Consider the following 20,399-nt stretch of genomic DNA (forward strand, 5'->3'; position numbering starts at 1 on the left):
TCACTTTGTGTGCGAAAAATAACAATATTTAAGCACTTTTTAACTATATTAGATCTCTTCGAGTCAGGCCTTGACGAATGGCCACATTTACTCGAGTGCTCCCGTGAGCCCAACGTGTTGGCACGTTCCTTCAACTCATTGATTGTGTGTCGGTCATGCATCAGTTCACGTGCCATCACACTTACTTCACGGGAGCACTCAGGTAATTTGGCCATTCGTCAACGCCTGACTTGAAGAGATCTAATATAGTTAAAAAGTGCTTAAATATCGTTCTTTTCACACACAGTGTGATCAATTCACTTTAGAAGACATTAATGTCACCACTTGAGATATGATGGATTACTTTAATGCTGACTATCTGTGATTTTTGGGCCTACAAATATCTAATCACCATCCACTCCCATTCTAAGGACCAGCTGAGCTGGGATATTTTTATACACATCTGGGATGGCATGAGGGTGAGTTATCCCTTTAAATAGACAAATAATATATCAAATTAAAGCTCTCATTCTCAGAAATGTGACAGTGACATTTTGTTGCACTAACACCACAGTTCGAATGATTTAAAAAAATAATACAAAGTGAAATTTGATATTCAAATACAAACGTATCAATTATGGGCCTATCGCTGCTGCTGTGAGCCCCAAATTGCTAAAAAAGTCATATCTGCTCTTACCTTAGGCATTTATCTAAACAATTAGCCATTGTTTATTTGTCTATGAGCTTGTTTGTGTGAATAATCCAATGTTATATCTTAGATGTCCAGTACAAAATATGCAGTGCAGCAGGAAATGCTAAACAAATCATCAGAAATATAAGTTATCAACTATTAATGATATATAGCCATTGTAAAGGGGAGGACCTCAACTTTCTAATGACCCCTAGATTGAGCTTGTAGTCCACTCAGAGGACGAGATATTCAATGAAATAATGAGGGTGTTGCTTGAACTGAACATTAGACTGAATGTCTATGGACGAGCACATCTGTGAGGGGTAAAATGTGTTAGAGCGCCCCCTACAGTTCACATCTGTGAGGGGTAAAATGTGTTAGAGCGCCCCCTACAGTTCACATCTGTGAGGGGTATAATGTGTTAGAGTGCCCCCTACAGTTCACATCTGTGAGGGGTATAATGTGTTAGAGCGCCCCCTACAGTTCACATCTGTGAGGGGTAAAATGTGTTAGAGCGCCCCTACAGTTCACATGTGTGAGGGGTATAATGTGTTAGAGCGCCCCTACAGTTCACATGTGTGAGGGGTATAATGTGTTAGAGCCCCCTACAGTTCACATCTGTGAGGGGTATAATGTGTTAGAGCGCCCCTACAGTTCACATGTGTGAGGGGTATAATGTGTTAGAGCGCCCCTACAGTTCACATCTGTGAGGGGTATAATGTGTTAGAGCGCCCCTACAGTTCACATGTGTGAGGGGTATAATGTGTTAGAGCGCCCCTACAGTTCACATCTGTGAGGGGTATAATGTGTTAGAGCGCCCCTACAGTTCACATCTGTGAGGGGTATAATGTGTTAGAGCGCCCCTACAGTTCACATCTGTGAGGGGTATAATGTGTTAGAGCGCCCCTACAGTTCACATCTGTGAGGGGTATAATGTGTTAGAGCGCCCCCTACAGTTCACATCTGTGAGGGGTAAAATGTGTTAGTGCCCCCTACAGTTCACATCTGTGAGGGGTATAATGTGTTAGTGCCCCCTATAGTTCACATCTGTGAGGGGTAAAATGTGTTAGTGCCCCCTACAGTTCACATCTGTGAGGGGTATAATGTGTTAGAGCGCCCCCTACAGTTCACATCTGTGAGGGGTATAATGTGTTAGAGCGCCCCCTACAGTTCACATCTGTGAGGGGTATAATGTGTTAGAGCGCCCCCTACAGTTCATATCTGTGAGGGGTATAATGTGTTAGAGCGCCCCCTACAGTTCACATCTGTGAGGGGTAAAATGTGTTAGAGCGCCCCCTACAGTTCACATCTGTGAGGGGTAAAATGTGTTAGAGCGCCCCCTACAGTTCATATCTGTATATTGTGATGGAATGTGATAGAAATACAATTGTAGTACTTGCTGCCATCTAGTGGATAAGACTTTTTGGAGGGAGATGGAGTGAACAAAACCTTTGAATGCTTACAAAATTAGGACAAAATACAAAAGAAAATATATATATAATTTTTTTTCCTAATTTTGTAAGCATTCAAAGGTTTTGTTCATATAAATATATATAATTTTTTTATTTAAAGTTTTATGAATAATATATCTATTTTTTTTTTTGGAGGGTTTTCTGAAAAATGAGAGCAATATTTGGCAATTAGTCCACATTATGTGTAAATAGTGAGCTTTTAAACTTAAGTGTGAAAAATTGCAGGCGACAGCCCAAAAATACCCTTTGAAGAGATTAAGAAGGAAATACTTAACCTTTCATGCCCTTGGTTTCCTTAAAAACACCAACAATTAGATTTTACAACAGATTTTCAGAAAATACATGATTTCTAGCAGCCAAATATACCATGCATTTGCTGTAATAATATATTAAACACACATATTCTGTAATTTTGCTCAAATATTCAAATTATTAGATTAGTTCTGGGTTGCTACGATGCCATGTAACATTAAATAATAGTCATTTGAATTATGTGTGTCGTGAAACAGAATAGTAAAGTGCTGTAGTCTTTCTATAAGAGAATGAGCTCCAGCACAATGCTATACATTTCCATTAAACATTGAACCAGTTTTATTCACACTGAGTTCATCAGGTTGATGTACAGCACATGCATATTGTAGCCGTTCATCATGAGGATTTATTACAATCCTTTCCATGCATATTTAAGCACTTGAATTATCTTTATGACAGTGTTTGCAGGTCAACAGATGCCTGTGACATGCACTATGCAAACATATTGGTCCTTGATGAAAAGTTCTAGAATATCATGTGCACATGTCAGCATATCCACTAAAGACATCACAAAAGAAGATAAAAATCAGTGTTATATTCCCTTCATTATTTAAAGGAAACAAACGCAAATACCTCTTCTCTGTGCTGTGGAAAAGACAGAACAAAAATAGACTTACTATTTATTCAAATGAAAGTTTTAAGGGCTAAACAATAATTGAACACTTCCTGGCAGGTTACGGTTGCAAGAAACCCTTAAGCTAAGAAAACCCTATATTTTACAATTATAACTAAGTCAAGGTTTTCTGAACTTAAGGTGTTTTTTTGCAACTGTGCCCAGGTAACCAGAAGAGGAAATTCATTCATTATTAACAAAGACACTTATGAAGCAGTTTCAGGTCAGTAATCACATGTGAGGCCTGTAAAACCTGTCACACGGACTCACTTGCTGGCAAGATGCAACTTGGGTGTGATGCCATATTCTCCAAAGAGTGTGATGAAGACATTGGCATCTGTACCCGCTCCACTCACATCTCCAGTGATGGTCACCACCTCATACACTGCAGAGCGGCAGTGAGAAAGCTGCTGTCATTGGATTAGGCACAGAATGAACTAGAAAGAGATCTTGTGCATTATTTATGAGGAGATTCCATAGCAGAAGCATCGTTTGGCAGATCTGCCATATGCTGAGATCACATCCGCTCACTCTAATGTGAATAACACATACGGAGGATCAAACAATCAAACAATCAAACAATCAAGGTCCATTTCCTCAGGCCCAAATTGCAACTTTAAACATAATTTGAGACACACAAAAAAAATGAATAAAAATCATCATGCCTTGAAGTCCTGACATACAAAATCAGAATCAAAAGTAAATCCTAGCAGTAACACAATCTTCCAGAACAGAAAGGAAAAGAGAGTTTGGTGTGTTTAATAAGGGCTTTAGCTGTTTAAAGTGTTTTTTGTAATGTTTAAAGATTTGAGATGTTTCAAGATCGTTTTATGACAACATTTGAGGTATTTAAAGTGTTCTGCTAGTATAAAGAGTGATGAATTAAGTATTTGATGTGCAATTTAAACACCTCAAAGGTTGTCAAAAGATTTTAAACATCACAAGCACTTAAATCCTCACTCTTGAAACTAGCAGAACACTTTAAACACGTCATACGCTGTCATAATATGATCTTCAAACACTTTAAACATTTAAAAAACCTTTAAACACCACAAACACTTAATTCATCCCTCTTTAAATTAGCGGAAACACTTTAAACACCTCAAATGTTGTCATAATATGATTTTTGAAATGTTTAAGGATCATATTATGGCAACATTTGAGGTGTTTAAAGTGTCCAGCTAATTTAAAGAGTGATTAATTAAGTGTTTGTGGTGTTTAAAGTGTTTTTGAAATGTTTAAGGATCATATTATGACAACATTTGAGGTGTTTAAAGTGTCCAGCTAATTTAAAGAGTGATTAATTAAGTGTTTGTGGTGTTTAAAGTGTTTTTGAAATGTTTAAAGCTACTTTTATGACAACATTTGAGGTGTTTAAAGTGTTTCAGCTAATTTAAAGAGGGATGTATTAAGTGTTTGTGGTGTTTAAAGTGTTTTGAAATGTTTAAGGATCATATTATGGCAACATTTGAGGTGTTTAAAGTGTTTTTGAAATGTTTAAGGATCATATTATGGCAACATTTGAGGTGTTTAAAGTGTTTCGCTAATTTAAAGAGGGATGAATTCAGTGTTTGTGGTGTTTAAAGTGTTTTGAAATGTTTAAAGCTACTTTTATGACAACATTTGAGGTGTTTAAAGTGTTTCCGCTAATTTAAAGAGGGATGTATTAAGTGTTTGTGGTGTTTAAAGTGTTTTGAAATGTTTAAGGATCATATTATGGCAACATTTGAGGTGTTTAAAGTGTTTTTGAAATGTTTAAGGATCATATTATGGCAACATTTGAGGTGTTTAAAGTGTTTCCGCTAATTTAAAGAGGGATGAAATCAGTGTTTGTGGTGTTTAAAGTGTTTTATAAATGTTTAAAGCTACTTTTATGACAACAGTTGAGGTGTTTAAAGTGTTTCCGCTAATTTAAAGAGAGATTAATTAAGTGTTTGTGGTGTTTAAAGTGTTTTTGAAATGTTTAAGGATCATATTATGGCAACATTTGAGGTGTTTAAAGTGTTTCCGCTAATTTAAAGAGGGATGAATTTAGTGTTTGTGGTGTTTAAAGTGTTTTTGAAATGTTTAAGGATCATATTATGGCAACATTTGAGGTGTTTAAAGTGTTTCCGCTAATTTAAAGAGGGATGAATTCAGTGTTTGTGGTGTTTAAAGTGTTTTGAAATGTTTAAAGCTACTTTTATGACAACATTTGAGGTGTTTAAAGTGTTTCCGCTAATTTAAAGAGGGATGTATTAAGTGTTTGTGGTGTTTAAAGTGTTTTGAAATGTTTAAGGATCATATTATGGCAACATTTGAGGTGTTTAAAGTGTTTTTGAAATGTTTAAGGATCATATTATGGCAACATTTGAGGTGTTTAAAGTGTTTCCGCTAATTTAAAGAGGGATGAATTCAGTGTTTGTGGTGTTTAAAGTGTTTTGAAATGTTTAAAGCTACTTTTATGACAACATTTGAGGTGTTTAAAGTGTTTCCGCTAATTTAAAGAGGGATGTATTAAGTGTTTGTGGTGTTTAAAGTGTTTTGAAATGTTTAAAGCTACTTTTATGACAACATTTGAGGTGTTTAAAGTGTTTCCGCTAATTTAAAGAGGGATGAATTTAGTGTTTGTGGTGTTTAAAGTGTTTTGAAATGTTTAAGGATCATATTATGGCAACATTTGAGGTGTTTAAAGTGTTTTTGAAATGTTTAAGGATCATATTATGGCAACATTTGAGGTGTTTAAAGTGTTTCCGCTAATTTAAAGAGGGATGAAATCAGTGTTTGTGGTGTTTAAAGTGTTTTATAAATGTTTAAAGCTACTTTTATGACAACAGTTGAGGTGTTTAAAGTGTTTCCGCTAATTTAAAGAGAGATTAATTAAGTGTTTGTGGTGTTTAAAGTGTTTTGAAATGTTTAAAGCTACTTTTATGACAACATTTGAGGTGTTTAAAGTGTTTCCGCTAATTTAAAGAGGGATGTATTAAGTGTTTGTGGTGTTTAAAGTGTTTTTGAAATGTTTATAGCTACTTTTATGACAACATTTGAGGTGTTTAAAGTGTTTCCGCTAATTTAAAGAGGGATGAATTTAGTGTTTGTGGTGTTTAAAGTGTTTTTGAAATGTTTAAGGATCATATTATGGCAACATTTGAGGTGTTTAAAGTGTTTCAGCTAATTTAAAGAGTGATGAATTCAGTGTTTGTGGTTTTAAGGTGTTTTTAAAATGTTTCAAGATCATTTTATGACAACATTTGAGGTGTTTAAAGTGATCCACTGTTATAAAGATGGATTAATTAAGTGTTTGTAATATTTAAAGTGTTTGAAGATCATATTATGACAGCGTATGACGTGTTTAAAGTGTTCTGCTAGTTTCAAGAGTGAGGATTTAAGTGCTTGTGATGTTTAAAATCTTTTGACAACATTTGAGGTATTTTAAGTGTTCCACTAGATTAAAGAGTGAGAAATGACGTGTTTGTGGTTAAATTGTTTTTTTTAATGTTTAAAGATCGTATTATGGCAACATTTGAGGTATTTTAAGTGATCCACTAGTATAAAGGGTGATGAATTAAGTGTTTGTGGTTAAAGTGTTTATTAAATGAGTGATAAAATTATTATTTTTGTATTTAAATGTTTTGTGGTGTTTAAACTGTTTTTGCCAAGTTTAATGGTATTGGTTTTTTTTTTTTACAATATTTGAGGTATTTAAAGAGTTTCGCTTTAAAGGGTGATGAAGTTAAAGTGTCTTTTATAAAGTATTTTGGAAATGTTTAAGAGTGTTTGAGGAGTTTAGGAAATTGAAATTTTCAGGTGTTTATAAAGTGAGGAATTGTGGAGTGTTTGAAAAGGGTTTTAGATGTTTTAATATTTGAGACGTTAAAAGAGTGTCTAAGAAGTGAAATACTATTAGATGATGTTTTTGAGAAGCAGTGTTTGTTGATTTAATAGGTTTTAACTGCTAAAAGAGTGTTTAGAGAGCATCTGAGCTGTTTACCTTTCTTCTTGTGGTATTCATCTTCGTAGTTCTCCACTTTTTCATGCTCATAGTTTTTCAGTTCATTCTCATAGATCTCAACATAATCAACTATTTTTGATTTCTTCTTCTTCCCTTTTCCTTTCTTCCCTTCATCGTCGCTTTCAGTCGCCCCTTTCTTGGACTTCTTCTTTTTCTTCTTCTGCGAGTCATCGTTTTCCTCCTGCTCTGATTCCTCTTTCTCCGCTTTCTTCTTTTTTTTCCCCTCCTCTTTAGATTTCTTGTCTTTGGATCCCATGATGTTCTCGTCAGGCTCTTTCTCCCGTGACCTCTTTTTAGCACCAGGCGTCACTTGAACGACATCTGGAAGGCTTTTACGTCCCTTCTTGTATCGGTCACCTTCATCTTCACTGCTGCTGTTCACTTCCTCTTCATCTTTCTGTTTAGAGCTCTTCTTCTTCTTCTTCTCTCTTCGGTCACTCGTTCTCACATCAGGCGCATCGCTGACTGATTCTGTGTCCTCGTTGGATTTCTGTTTCTTCTTTTTACTGCCACAATCTGTCACGCTGATCTTGGCTTTCCGTCTCGACTTTGATTTCTTCTCCTTACCGTCATCGTCGTCCTCTTCGGTTTCTTGTGACTGCTGTGTTTTTTTCTCCTTCGAGGGCATTTTTAATTTATTTACTACCGTGTAACTTTAACTGTTGACTGTGTGTGTCCAGGTGAAAGAAGACGAGGGTGACCTGTGATGCTCGCCAGACCTGCCAGGAAGAGACGGGCCGCGGGTGAAACTCTGGAGCCACAGCGGGACTTTCTTAACCTGATGACAGCTGCTAACTGACCTCATTAAATATGACACACTGGGTCATGTGACTCATGCAGGTGTCACCTAGAGTCAAACACACACTGTAGTAACAGGAGGGTCATTGCTGTTATGTAGTACTTTTTTGAACTCTTCTTGTGCACTATTTTCCTAAAGGGAATAGCAGGATTTCAGAAATATGTTCTGTTCAAGCTCAGGCACTTCGACTTTATTAGTTGTAACTTACTTGATTATTTACATAATGGCAAGAAATAGAACAAGAAAACTAAAGTTAGTCATTGCTCAGTGAATGATTGACCATTTACATCAGAGTCTTTAATTTAAATATTTCTTTGTTAATGTATTTTTAAATGTTTATTATCAAACAGAATGAATGTTTAATAGTGAGACGAACCAACGAATATCTAAAAAAAAGGGAAAATTCATCAAATCCATTGCTATCATTGTCCATTTCTCACCGATATTATGCCACTTCCTGGAGGATGATCTTATTAACCCTTTAAAGCCGTGAGTGTCAGATACGATACATGACGTTTGACGGCTCCTTTCACTCTTTGTTCAAGCTGACGAGCCAAACGACCTATAGTATGTAAGTTTCACATGTTTATGGCACCATCTAGTGGTTATTTGTGGAAAAGGTGGTTTCAATGTTTATGTCGATCTATTTATAATGGCTTGTGCCTCAAATGACCCTCATGTTGGGATAAATAACAGCTTATTTTAATAAAGTAAAAGTGACTAATGATTACATTGTCACTGATGTTTTAAAATGAGTATTTGCTGAATATAAGCAACTTGTGCTTGGTTTAAATTTTGTATATTATTTTATTGATAATGCATGTTGAAATCCATGAATCAAATATGATACAACAGACTTTTGATGAATATCTCACAATCTCCATTAAATTACATTCATGCACACCACATAAAAATCACAGAGCTTTGAAAATTCTGACATTTTATAAGATATAGTTCAATTATATAGTACGTTTTTAAATGCACTGCATGATAGGAACGACGCAGGTGACAAAATGATTCAAAATTTAGACTGTTTTAGACTTAATGAGGCCAGTGTCACGAATACAGATACAAGGAAGCCACTACTGAAATCTAATCCAGGACTGAAAACATAATCTCCGTCTAGAAAACCCAAACATACGATTTGCACAGAGCGACTTTTGAAAACATTCTCAGAGTTAAGCCTAGAAATGAAGGTTGTAGATATAGTGAGAAAAAAGGACAACACATTCAAATAAAGGTTTATATTGTGATTTAGCAATATATTTGGTCACCAGATGATGGAGACAAACCTACAGATGAGATTCAGCATCAGTGATGTATGGAACCATATTTCAACGCTTAAAATAGTTTATTTAGACTGTCATGTTACACACTCAATTCACTTTAACTCTCTGTAGTTTTGTTGGGGGTTATTGGGGAGATTATAAAGATGTGGAAAACAAGAACATAAAATAAATGTCATAAATGTGATCATAAACTGCACGGCTGCTTACAGCTGGGAACAAATTTTCCATTGACACTCATGATTATTTACTGTATTAATCCATCAATATCATAATGTAAATAGAGCTGATGATGAAGACACTTTAAAAACAAACATGAAGGATCAGGATCATGAGGAAATGATGCAAGTCATTAGAACCCTGCACTTATGTTGTCAGCAGCAGGATCTGAAAACATCGGGAGGGATTTGGGTATATGTATTTAATGTTCTAATGTATCACATTTCTTCAGTCCTTTTAGATTTGTAGCTCTTTGTAATTAAAGGGACAGTACACACAAAAATGAAAATTCTCTCATCATTTACTCAGATGTGTGTGACTTTCTTTCTTCTGCAGAACACAATGAAGATTTTTAGAAGAATATCTCAGCACCGTGAATGTTGACCAGAACTTAGAAGCTCCAAAAAGCACATAAATGCAGCATAAAAGTAATCCATACGACTCCAGTAGTTTAATCCAAGTCATCAGAAGTGACATGATAAATGTGGGTGAAAAACAGATTCATATAAATTCTCACTTTGAACAGACCTCTTATGTGCATTCACAAAAGGACAGATTTCTTCTTCATCTGTTTTTTTTTTGGCGATTTGTATTCTTTGTGCATTTTGCCACCTACTGGGCATGGATAAAAAAAAAAAAAAAAATGGAGGGATAAAGAAAGGAAAATAATAAATAAATCATATTTGCACAACAGCCCAACAAGTGGCGATATGCACAAAGAAGTTTGCGTAATCGCCAAAAAAACCAAAAGATGAATGTGAAAGTGAAAGTGGAGATTTATAGTAAAAAAGGGCTTACATATTGATCTATTTCTCAGCCACACTTATCCTATCTCTTCTGAAGACATGGATTAAACCACTGGAGTCGTATGGATTACTTTTATGCTGCCTTTATGTGCTTTTTGGAGCTTCAAAGTTTCTGTCACCATTCACTTGCATTGTATGGACCTACAGAGCTGAGATATTCCTCTAAAAATCTTAATTTGTGTTCTGCACAAGATAGAAAGTCAAACTGAGATGACATGAGAGAATGTTTATTTTATGGGAGAACTGTCCCTTTAATTAGTGACCTCTTCAAAGGGGAGATATCAACCAGTTTGTTTTCTTTGATACCACAGCTGATGTCATCAGCACTGTAACGACTTTTAATTGAGTTAATTTTCATATGTTTACATTAACACATAAAATGTAGGTCAGGTGGAGTTCATGTTCGCTTTGGTCTGAACGATTGTAAACAAAGATGAAACTATAACCAGCAACGGTTCCATGGGAACAGTTTTAATCTCACTGGTTAGGAAGCCCGTAAAATTATATCCGTATCCTGAGTGTAAAGACTGTTTATTAAAGAATTAAGAGGGCAGGGAGGTCTGTAGATTCCTCGCCTGAAGCTCTGGATGTTATCATCTGTCTCTGTGTGTATCAATCAGTCTGATGAGATCTTTGACTGCCGTCTGTTTATCCTCACATTAAATGAAACCCTTCACTGCGATCTACTCTGAGCCTAAAACTACAGTGCAATTGACTTGAAAAAAGGCCCCTAGAGCTTCATACTAATTTCCTTTGGCTTGCTGTTCTTAAAGCTGACATTCGGTATTGAAGTTAGTGTGTCATTATGACAAAAACAACAAATCACAGACCAGCTTTGTCAACGTTTACCTCGGAGATTTCTAATGCGATTGTTTTCATTCAATGACACTGATTATGTGAAACTGATTTCAGCACACTGGCCATCTGATGGAATAATCCCAGTCTCAGCTCACACATGCCATCTATGAAAACATCATATACAAAACCTTTCTTTAATGATGAGCATTTTAATTGATGAGCTAATCAGACATTTCAATGGGAGAATAAACCCAGATAATAATGCATTATTTAGTGTATAATTACACAGAAGTGTTTATGCTGTTTATAGACATGTGTATAATGTGATCACAGCATCACAATGACCATCTGGATCTTTTATGTTTGTTAATTGTCACTATTGTTACGTTTCATATGTTGAATGTTGATATCGGTGCGCGCCTGGTTCACAACTTTTACCCTAAAATCATGAAAGACATTGATTGTATAGTAGCGTACAAATTGCAAACATCACTTCCTGATTGATTATTTTAAAATATAGTATTGTGGCACGGCGGAGGCGGGACGGGTCGTGATTCCGCACATCCGGCCCCTAATCTGGCTAATTAGCCCTTGAGAGGGATAAAGACCGACTGGAGACGGCAGTGTGAGAGAGAGATTTACGGGTGGCTGTCCAACACGTGTGTGTGTGTGTGTGTGTGTGTGTGTGAGTGTGTGTGTGTGTGTGTGTGTGTGTGTGTGTGTGCTGTGTGAGTGTGTGTGTGCTTGTGTGAGTGTGTGTGTGTGTGTGTGTGTGTGTGTGTGTGTGTGTGTGTGTGTGTGTGTGAGTGTGTGTGTGAGTGTGTGCTTGTGTGTGCGTATGTGTCAGAGTGTGTGTGTGTGTGCGTGTGTGTGTGTGTGCGTGTGCGTGAGTGTGTGTGTGAGTGTGTGCTTGTGTGTGCGTATGTGTCAGGAGTGTGTGTGTGTGTGAGTGTGTGATAGAGAGTGTGTGTGTGTGTGTGTGTGTGATAGTAGTGAGTGTGTGCTGTGTGTGAGTGTGTGATTGTGTGAGTGAGTGTGTGTGTGTGTGTGTGTGTGTGTGTGTGTGCTTGTGTGAGTGTGTGTGTGTGTGTGTGTGTGTGTGTGTGAGTGTGTGTGTGTGTGTGAGTGAGTGTGTGTGTGTGAGTGTGTGCTTGTGTGAGTGTGTGTGTGTGTGTGAGTGTGTGTGCGTGTGTGTGTCAGAGTGTGTGTGTGTGCGTGTGCGTGCATCTGTGTACGTGTGTGTGCATGTGTGTGCGTGCGTGTGAGTAAGTGTGTGTGTGCGTGAGTGTGTGATAGAGAGAGTGAGTGTGTGTGTGTGTGTGATAGAGAGTGAGTGTGTGTGTGTGTGAGTAGAGAGTGAGTGTGTGTGTGTGTGTGTGTGTGTGTGTGTGTGTGTGATAGAGAGAGTGAGTGTGTGTGAGTGTGCATGTGTGTGTGAGTGAGTGTGCATGTGTGTGTGTGTGTGTGTGTGTGTGTGTGTGTGATAGAGAGAGTGAGTGTGTGTGTGTGCGTGTGAGTGTGTGTGAGTGTGCATGTGTGTGTGAGTGTGTGTTTGTCTTTTGGTTTAAGTTCATAATTAAAATATTAATTATATTGTCAAGCCGGTTCTCGCCTCCTCCAGGAAGGAGGAGGGATGTGCCGTAGTGGATTTCTCGGTGCTACCATCCACCCCAAAGGTGCATCCGCGGCCATCCGCTGGAGAACGCAGGAGCCCGGTCGCCTGGAAGCGGAGGAACGGCCACTGACCGCGAGGGGAGGAGGGGCTTCCAACCAACCACCTGGAGCGGTTACTGTTGCCAGGGGCGCGGGAGATCCCTATCGTGCACCAATAACGTGGCGGGGCGTTCCGTCAGCCAGGGGCCGGAGGGCTGCCTCTGATCCGCCCAGGGAGGCGCGCTGTCATCCATTAGAGGGTGGAGGAGTGGCCGAGGACCGAGCTCCGTGTTGGCCTTTCCCTCTCTTTTTAAAATGTTTTGTTAATTTGGCACAATCGCCATTACGGCGTGTATATGCCACATTTCTTGTTTCCCTCCCCTTGTCCCCTCCCTCATCCAGGTAGACGGGTATGACCCAGCGGCAGATGGGGCGGAAGGCACACCCCTCCCCCAGGGAATGAGGGGGGGTGTACGTCATGCCGGGGGCTCCCCGGCCTGAGAGAACGAGGGTTGACTGTATATTATGATCAAACTTTAGTGGCAATCCCACAATTCCTCCATGTAATACAGTGCAATAAATAGTGTTCTGTTACAAACACATTTCAGATGGGAGAAAATGAATTAAATTAGGGAAGTTCCCATCCAATAAACACCATAATGGTGACTACAAATGAAACACAGTTACCCCACAATGCAGTGCAATATTGTATTTTATTTTTTACAGTAATTTGTTGTATTATTACAGAAAATGACCAACCCTGCATTGATTTTTATTGTGAGTACAGTATTATATTGTTAAATCTTGTGAAAAAAAATATATATAGTGCACAAACATCCTAATTCTAGAATCCTACTGAATCTGTATCGTATCTTAACTTCAGATCTCATTTCAAACATTTTTAAGCTCTTGAGTTAAAGTTGCTGTAAGTGATTTTTTAATGGAAAGGCATGCAAAGAAAATGTCCAACTCCCTGGAAGATATGAATGAAATAAGTGTCCTCTGTGACCGCTCTAGACTTCAGCGGTCTCTGACACTTTCTGCCTGTCAATCATGTTGCCCGTTCTCATTGTATTGTAGTTGCAGAGAATTATTGAGGCTTAATGCCATTTTTATGCCATGTAGTTCATAACAGTTGCCAGTAGAGGGCGCTGTTTCACTGCTGTTGTTTTTAACAACCGTTTCTGCTCTCAATAAAGCTCATTTGGTATATTTGGGGTGCTGGGTTTTGGAAAGAGGGGGTGTGCCTAATCCAACGGCCCAATTTGTGGAAATGCTAGAATGGCCAAAATTGCTTACAGCACATTTAAAGTGACAGTACACCCAAAAATGAAAATGCTCTCATCATTTACTCACCCTCAAGCCATTCCAGATGTGTGTGACTTCCTTTCTTCTGCAGAACACAAATGAAGATTTCTAGAAGAATATTTCAGCTCTGTAGGTGCATACAATACAAATACATTTACATTCAAATTAGTCATTTAGCGGACTTTTATCCAAAGTGACTTGTCATACAGTTCAACAACATCTGCAGTGGCTTAATTGTGTTCGACGGAGCATTGCAGTGGTCCAGTCTTGAAATGACCAGAGCTTGGACCAGGATCTGTGTAGCATATTCAGGAAAGGTCTAATTTTCCTGATGGTATAAGTAAACATGGTCCAAAACTTTTAAGCTCAAAAAAGCACATAAAGCCAGCATAAAAGTGATCCATGTGTGTACGGTATCTAGTGGTTTAACCCTTGTCTTCTGAAGCAATATGAGAAGTGTAGGTGAGAAACAGTCAATAAATCTCCACTTTCACTTTCACATTCTGAAAGTGAAAAAGGAGATTTATAATATAAAAAAGGATTAAAGGATCTGTTTCTCACTCAGAGTCATTGTATCTCTTTAGAATACATATATTAAACCAACGGAGTCGTATGGATTACTTTTATGCTGCCTTTATGTGCTTTTTGGGGCTTCAAAGTTCTAGTCACCATTCATTTGCATTGTATGAACCTACAGAGCCGAAATATTCTTCTAAAAATCTTCATTTGTGTTCGGCAGAAGAAAGAAAGACACATCGGAGAAGGCATGAGGGTGAGTAAATGATGACAGAATTTTCATTTTTGGGTGTACTGTCCCTTTAAGGCTTGCTACCTAACATATTGCACTGTAACACTGAGTATACAGACCAAACTGTATTTAACATTAGGCCTTGCATGCCTTAATGCTTTTATAAAACGGTTAGTGCATAATAAAAATGTAAAGGATGCATATGCCATCCTTCCACTTGAATAAGTTTAGTGATAACGGCTTTTGACCAATCAGCATCCAGGAGTGGGACTATCCGTTTTAAACATGCTCTTTGGGAAGCAGGACGCAGAGAGTTTTTGTGACAACATTTGGACTAGGACATTTCCTGTGCAGCTTGCTTTCTGTTGATGTTGATGTGACTGTTTTGAACTCTTTTGGAAAAATAAACATGTATGTATACTGTATGATGGCAGTCAGAGGAGTTTTAATGTACAATGAACTTAACCGGACTAATCCAAAAGATCATTTGAGAAATGTAATTTGTGGATGATATAATCGTTTTCATCCAAATAAATAATCTCATTTAATGCCATAAAGATAAGGAGCGCAATCATAGTCACTATTTCACTTTAATAATCCGGCATTTGATCAAAGTGCACTTTTCCATCTTTTATTAGAGGAGATGTTTGTGTTGAGTTAAATGCTCTTCTCTTGGACAGTCTCACTGGTGATCGTCCTCTGTAAGGACTGGTCTTTAGGTTGAAGGTTTGCTCCATTTAACAGCTGTATGTTTGTGCATTTTGGGGCCTCGTTGTCCAAACTGTTCCGATTGGAGGATTCAGAACATCCTTCAGATGGACACGACCCACGCCGGCTTGATTGACAGGTGTCCGGGTAGCTCTCTGTGGCTTCGGGCAGATAGAGGAAAGTCTGTGAGGTGCTGGTGACCTCTTTGACCTCTCGAGACACAACAGAAGGAGATTCTCTGGAGATAATGGAGGACACCTGCTGTCCATCCACGCAGCGGAAGTTGCCTTGAGCCTGTTGCCTCTGAGAGCCGATCTTACAGAAAAGACACTTGATGTTCTCGATCAGTTTTGAGAGCACCGCTTTCCGTAGCAGGATATAAATCCAGGGATCTAGAATGGGGTTGGTTGAAGCAAATCGGATGGACAATAGATCTGGATTTTGATCAAGTCTCCTTTCCACTGGAGTCTTGTAAATTTGGTTGAGAAACACCTGCACCTGTAAATAAAACATGACATGATTTAATGTTGTTACCATGTCTTGCACCGCATGCATTTGACCAAATAACAGGGAGTTAATGTGGCCATAAACTGGATTAATAAGAATGTTTTGGGAGTTTAAATAAAGTTAATATCGATTCTGTACTATTTCCAGGACACTTATCAATAATAAGCGGAGACATTGATCATAACCGCCTTTGTGGACGTTTCTTCAACTTCAGGCACTTTTAGTGGATATTTTATGCATCATAAATACACACAAATTACAGCTTGACTGGAAATGATGCTCAATAAAAGTGATATTAATTTCCCTTGATTTGTTTTTGTTTTGTCTCGTCACTCACACTTTTATCCACTTGATTATCAAGTACAATAACTTCACAACTAAACTTCAGTAGGGGATTAATTGTTTGTTGTGATGTCACAATTGTGTGACAGTCGTCAATTATGACAAATTGATACAAATAATTTTCCACAGTAAATAATTAAATAGTTTATTTCACTCTTTGTTTAGACTATTTTAGTTTTAAACGTAATCATTTGTATTTTTATAATGTCATTTTATTGTAAAAAAAAAAATTATTAATGGATGTATAATATATTTATAATGTCTTATAATGTATGTATAATGTTTTAAAAGTGTATTTATAAATACATTATAAACGCATTTACAAATTCATTTATAAACATTTATAAATACATTATAAAACATTTCACATTATAAATAAATTTATATTGTATTTATAATATATTTATGTGTAATGTTTTATAATGTGTAAAGTTTTTATAGTGTATTTATAAAACATTACACATTATAACTTCATTTATAAACACATTTATAAATACAATATAAAACATTATAAATACACTATAAATGTATTTATTGTGTATTTATAATGTATAATGTTTTTATAGTGTATTTTTAAAACATTATACTTATAAATAAATTCTACATTATTTTAAAAACATTTATAAATACACTATAAATGTATTTATTGTGTATTTATAAATGTGTTTATAAATTAATTTATAATGTATAATGTTTTATAGAGTATTTATAAAACATTACACATTATAAATAAATGTATAAATACAATATAAATGTGTAATGTTTAATAATGCAATTAAAATGTTTTATAAATGTTTATGGTGTATTAATAAATTTGTTTATAAATAAATGTATAATGCATTTATAAATGTATTTATAATGCGTAATGTTTTATAAATACTACATTAAATTTAGATTTAAAAATTAAAATAAATTATTTTATAAACATTTATAAAAACACTATACAACATTATAATTACATTATAAAATATTACGCATATATATTGTATTTATATTATATTTATAAATGTTTATAAAATAATGTATAATGTATTTAAAAGTGTAATGGTTTAAAAATGCACTATAAAACATTATACATCCATTATACAACATTACACATTATAAATACACAATAAATACATTTTTAGTGTATTTACAATGTTTTATAGTGTATTTATAAATGTGTTTATAAATTAATTTCTAATGTATAATGTTTTATAGAGTATTTACGAAACATTACACATTATAAATGTATAAATACATAATAAATTCACAATAAATACATTTATAGTGTATTTATAATGTTTTATAGTGTATTTATAAATGTGTTTATAAATTAATTTATAATGAATATTTTTTGTAGAGTATTTATAAAACATTACACATTATAAATGTATAAATGCATAATAAATTCATTTATAAACACATTTATAAATACACCATAAAAACATAATTTCATTATAAAATATTACACATTTATATTGTGTTTATAATGTTTTATATTGTATTTATAAATGTTTTTATAAATTTATTTATAATATATTTATAATGTGTAATGTATAAATGTTTTATAATGTATTTATAAAACACATTATAAATACATATATAAATTAATTTATATACACGTTTATAAATAACCATAAAAACATTATAAATACAATATAAATGTATTTATAATGTGTGATGTTTTATATTGTATTTATAATGTTTTTATGGTGTGTTTATAAACGTGTATATAAATGTATTTATAATATATTTATAATGTGTAAAGTATAAATGTTTTATAATGTATTTATAAAACATCACACATTATAAATGCATTTATATTGCATTTATAATGTTTTATAGTGTATTTATAAATGACTTTATAATGCATTTATAAATGTAATTATAATGTTACATAATGTATTTAGAATGTAATTATTGTAGATTTGTTAGTAGACAGACTTTATATTTCCTGTCTGGGTCTAAAAGCTTAAACAGTGAACTATATACATAAAAGGCATTTGAAAAGTAGGAACATTTTAAAAATGATATATAAAAAAAAAAGTACAAAAATAAATAAATAAAATAAACGTTTCCAAGTCAGTGACTTTCGAATTAAAAAGAAAAAAAGGAAAAAAGTTTTCAGTCTGTCAGTTTTAGTACAAATCAACCTCTGAGAGAGACAGTTGAAGAAACACCCTCTTACAGACGGTCAGACCTTCATGTTTGCATTGAATCACACGAGATGCTCTTTGGAACATTCGCATATGAAGCTTTCGGACAGAATTTTGAATCCCACTGCGCATAGAGTTGAGGTGAGATGACGTCATGACATGTTTATCCACTCTAAACAACACTAACCCACAATCCTCTGCCGTTCATTCTGATCTGTTAAACAATGTAGAAAAAAGAAGGCATGTGGGACACCAATAACACGTGAAAGTTCTGCTGTGAGAAAGTTCTGGTGTCACCGATAAGCGTCATATCTGGGCCGACAGTGATCTGTGACATGTACTGAATTCCCTGAGAAACTTACAACAAGTGGAATTGAGCATATGAGCACGACAGCTGAAGTGGCGATGAGAAGAATGACCATCTGGATTTCAGCACCAGCGAGACATCCATAGCTGCGGCCCCTGCCGGGATCAGACGCTCTCCCCGGGTCAGTGCCGAGCGACATGCGCCTGACGAACCGCCGGTGCATCCGGATCAGAGCGCCGCACACCAGCACATTACAGATGACCGTCATCAGAATCAGAACCGAACTGAACCCAGCGTACATGTATGAGAACACCGCGTGCGTGGTGACATTAGTCCTCCAGTCGATGAAGCACCAGGTTTGAGGGTACTGCATCTTCACCTCTCCGAACCCGACGCTCGGGAGCGCGCAGAAGAGGATGTTGGATGCGTAAATGGCGAGGAGCGTCACAGCCGCGAGTCTCTTATCCACATAATCATTGTAGAAATACGCGTGATTGATGGCGATGTATCTTTCGATGGACATGGCACAGATGATGCTCAGACCTGCTAAGGAGAAGAAGAGCAGAACGAAGCCGAAGTACTGGCACAGCGGGTCTCCATCCGGCCACGAGCCCTTCACATAAGTGGCGATGGTCACCGGACTCGCCAGGACCGTTCCGAGGAGATCCGTCACCGCCAGACCGCACACCAACGTGTAGAAAGTGGTTTCTTTCTGCTCCTTTCTGGATTTGCAGAGCACGACGATGGCGATCAGGTTACTGATGACCCCAAAAATGAACATGATCGCAGGAATCGTCGGTTCCATCACGCGTAAAACGGTGCCGTTGTTCATGTTGATCTGGTTTATCCATTAAACGCTGAACTCTTCTCGAACTCTCGTGTTCCAGCAGTTTGCCATTCTGCAGGACAGAGTAAAGTCTTATGAGACTCTTATGACATGTCAGTTACCCTCATACAGACACTGTAAATCTGATTTTACCGCCCCGCCTGCTCACGTCAACTTCAGACGGGCTGAGAAACAACTGAACGCCCAAACACACACAACACTGACCATAGAAATCACTGGGTCAATACAAGCTAAACTTGAGGTTAGATCAAACAGCATGTGGCATAATGTTGATTACCACACATATGATTATTTCCACTCGTTCCTCCTTTTCTTTAATAAAAGCTCAAATGTGAGTTCCAGTGACACACTTATAATGGAAGTCAATGGGGGTCCATTTTTAGAGGGTTTAAAGTCAGAAATGTGACGCTTATTATGTTATAAAATCACTTGCATTAATTCTTCTGTTTAAACTTGTGCATTAATTGAGCTGTAAATTATTTAAATCATGATTTTACGGGTTTACTGCGTTACGTCGTCATGGCAACGAAGCTGTAAAATTGTAAAAGATGTGGTCAGTGTGTGATTTAATGACAGTAAAATAATGTTAACACACATATTGTTTATGTCTTGTGTCTATACTCTTGAATCAGTATTTTAATGTTGACAGATTAAACCCCATTGACTTGCATTGGAAGTGTCTCACTGGAACACACATTTGTGCTTTATTAAAGAAAAGGAGGAACGAGTGGAAATAAATTATTGTGGTAATCAACATTATAACCCAGCCAGAACTGCTAAAAGTGCTCAAAACTGCTCTAAATCCAACCACATGGCCAGGCTGAGGGACCATCTTAAGCTAGTTTTATCTGGGTTAGTTTTCTTTCAGCAGGGAG

At 36.4% G+C, this 20,399-nt stretch overlaps 2 protein-coding genes across 2 annotated transcripts in view; both read right to left on the reverse strand.

Moving 5' to 3' along the window:
• loxhd1b (lipoxygenase homology PLAT domains 1b) overlaps positions 1-7,686 on the reverse strand; it is a 53,353-nt gene extending 45,667 nt beyond the window's left edge. The window contains exons 1-2 of the mRNA XM_052093891.1: positions 7,038-7,686; positions 3,338-3,452 (exon numbers count right to left, since the gene is read on the reverse strand). Coding sequence (XP_051949851.1) covers positions 3,338-3,452; positions 7,038-7,686 — 764 coding nt within the window. The remainder of the gene's footprint in view (positions 1-3,337; positions 3,453-7,037) is intronic.
• Positions 7,687-13,383: 5,697 nt separating this feature from the next.
• ptger4a (prostaglandin E receptor 4 (subtype EP4) a) lies at positions 13,384-19,556 on the reverse strand. The gene is made up of 2 exons (XM_052095000.1): positions 18,733-19,556; positions 13,384-15,881 (listed from the first exon to the last, which is right to left on the reverse strand). The coding sequence occupies exons 1-2, from the start codon at positions 19,507-19,509 to the stop codon at positions 15,333-15,335; spliced, it is 1,326 nt and encodes a 441-aa protein (XP_051950960.1). The 5' UTR covers positions 19,510-19,556; the 3' UTR covers positions 13,384-15,332.
• Positions 19,557-20,399: the final 843 nt, after the last annotated feature.

The sequence above is a fragment of the Xyrauchen texanus genome, chromosome 27, assembly GCF_025860055.1.
Source record: "Xyrauchen texanus isolate HMW12.3.18 chromosome 27, RBS_HiC_50CHRs, whole genome shotgun sequence".
NCBI classification, from domain to species: Eukaryota; Metazoa; Chordata; class Actinopteri; order Cypriniformes; family Catostomidae; genus Xyrauchen; species Xyrauchen texanus.

Bases quoted from the DNA above. Each gene is read 5' to 3' on its own strand.
- ptger4a (XM_052095000.1), bottom strand. From the start codon at position 19,509: ATGAACAACGGCACCGTTTTACGCGTGATGGAACCGACGATTCCTGCG. The intron at 15,882-18,732 runs GTAAGTTTCTCA...TTTTATTTACAG, and splicing joins TATGCTCAATTCCACTTGTT to GTGCAGGTGTTTCTCAACCA.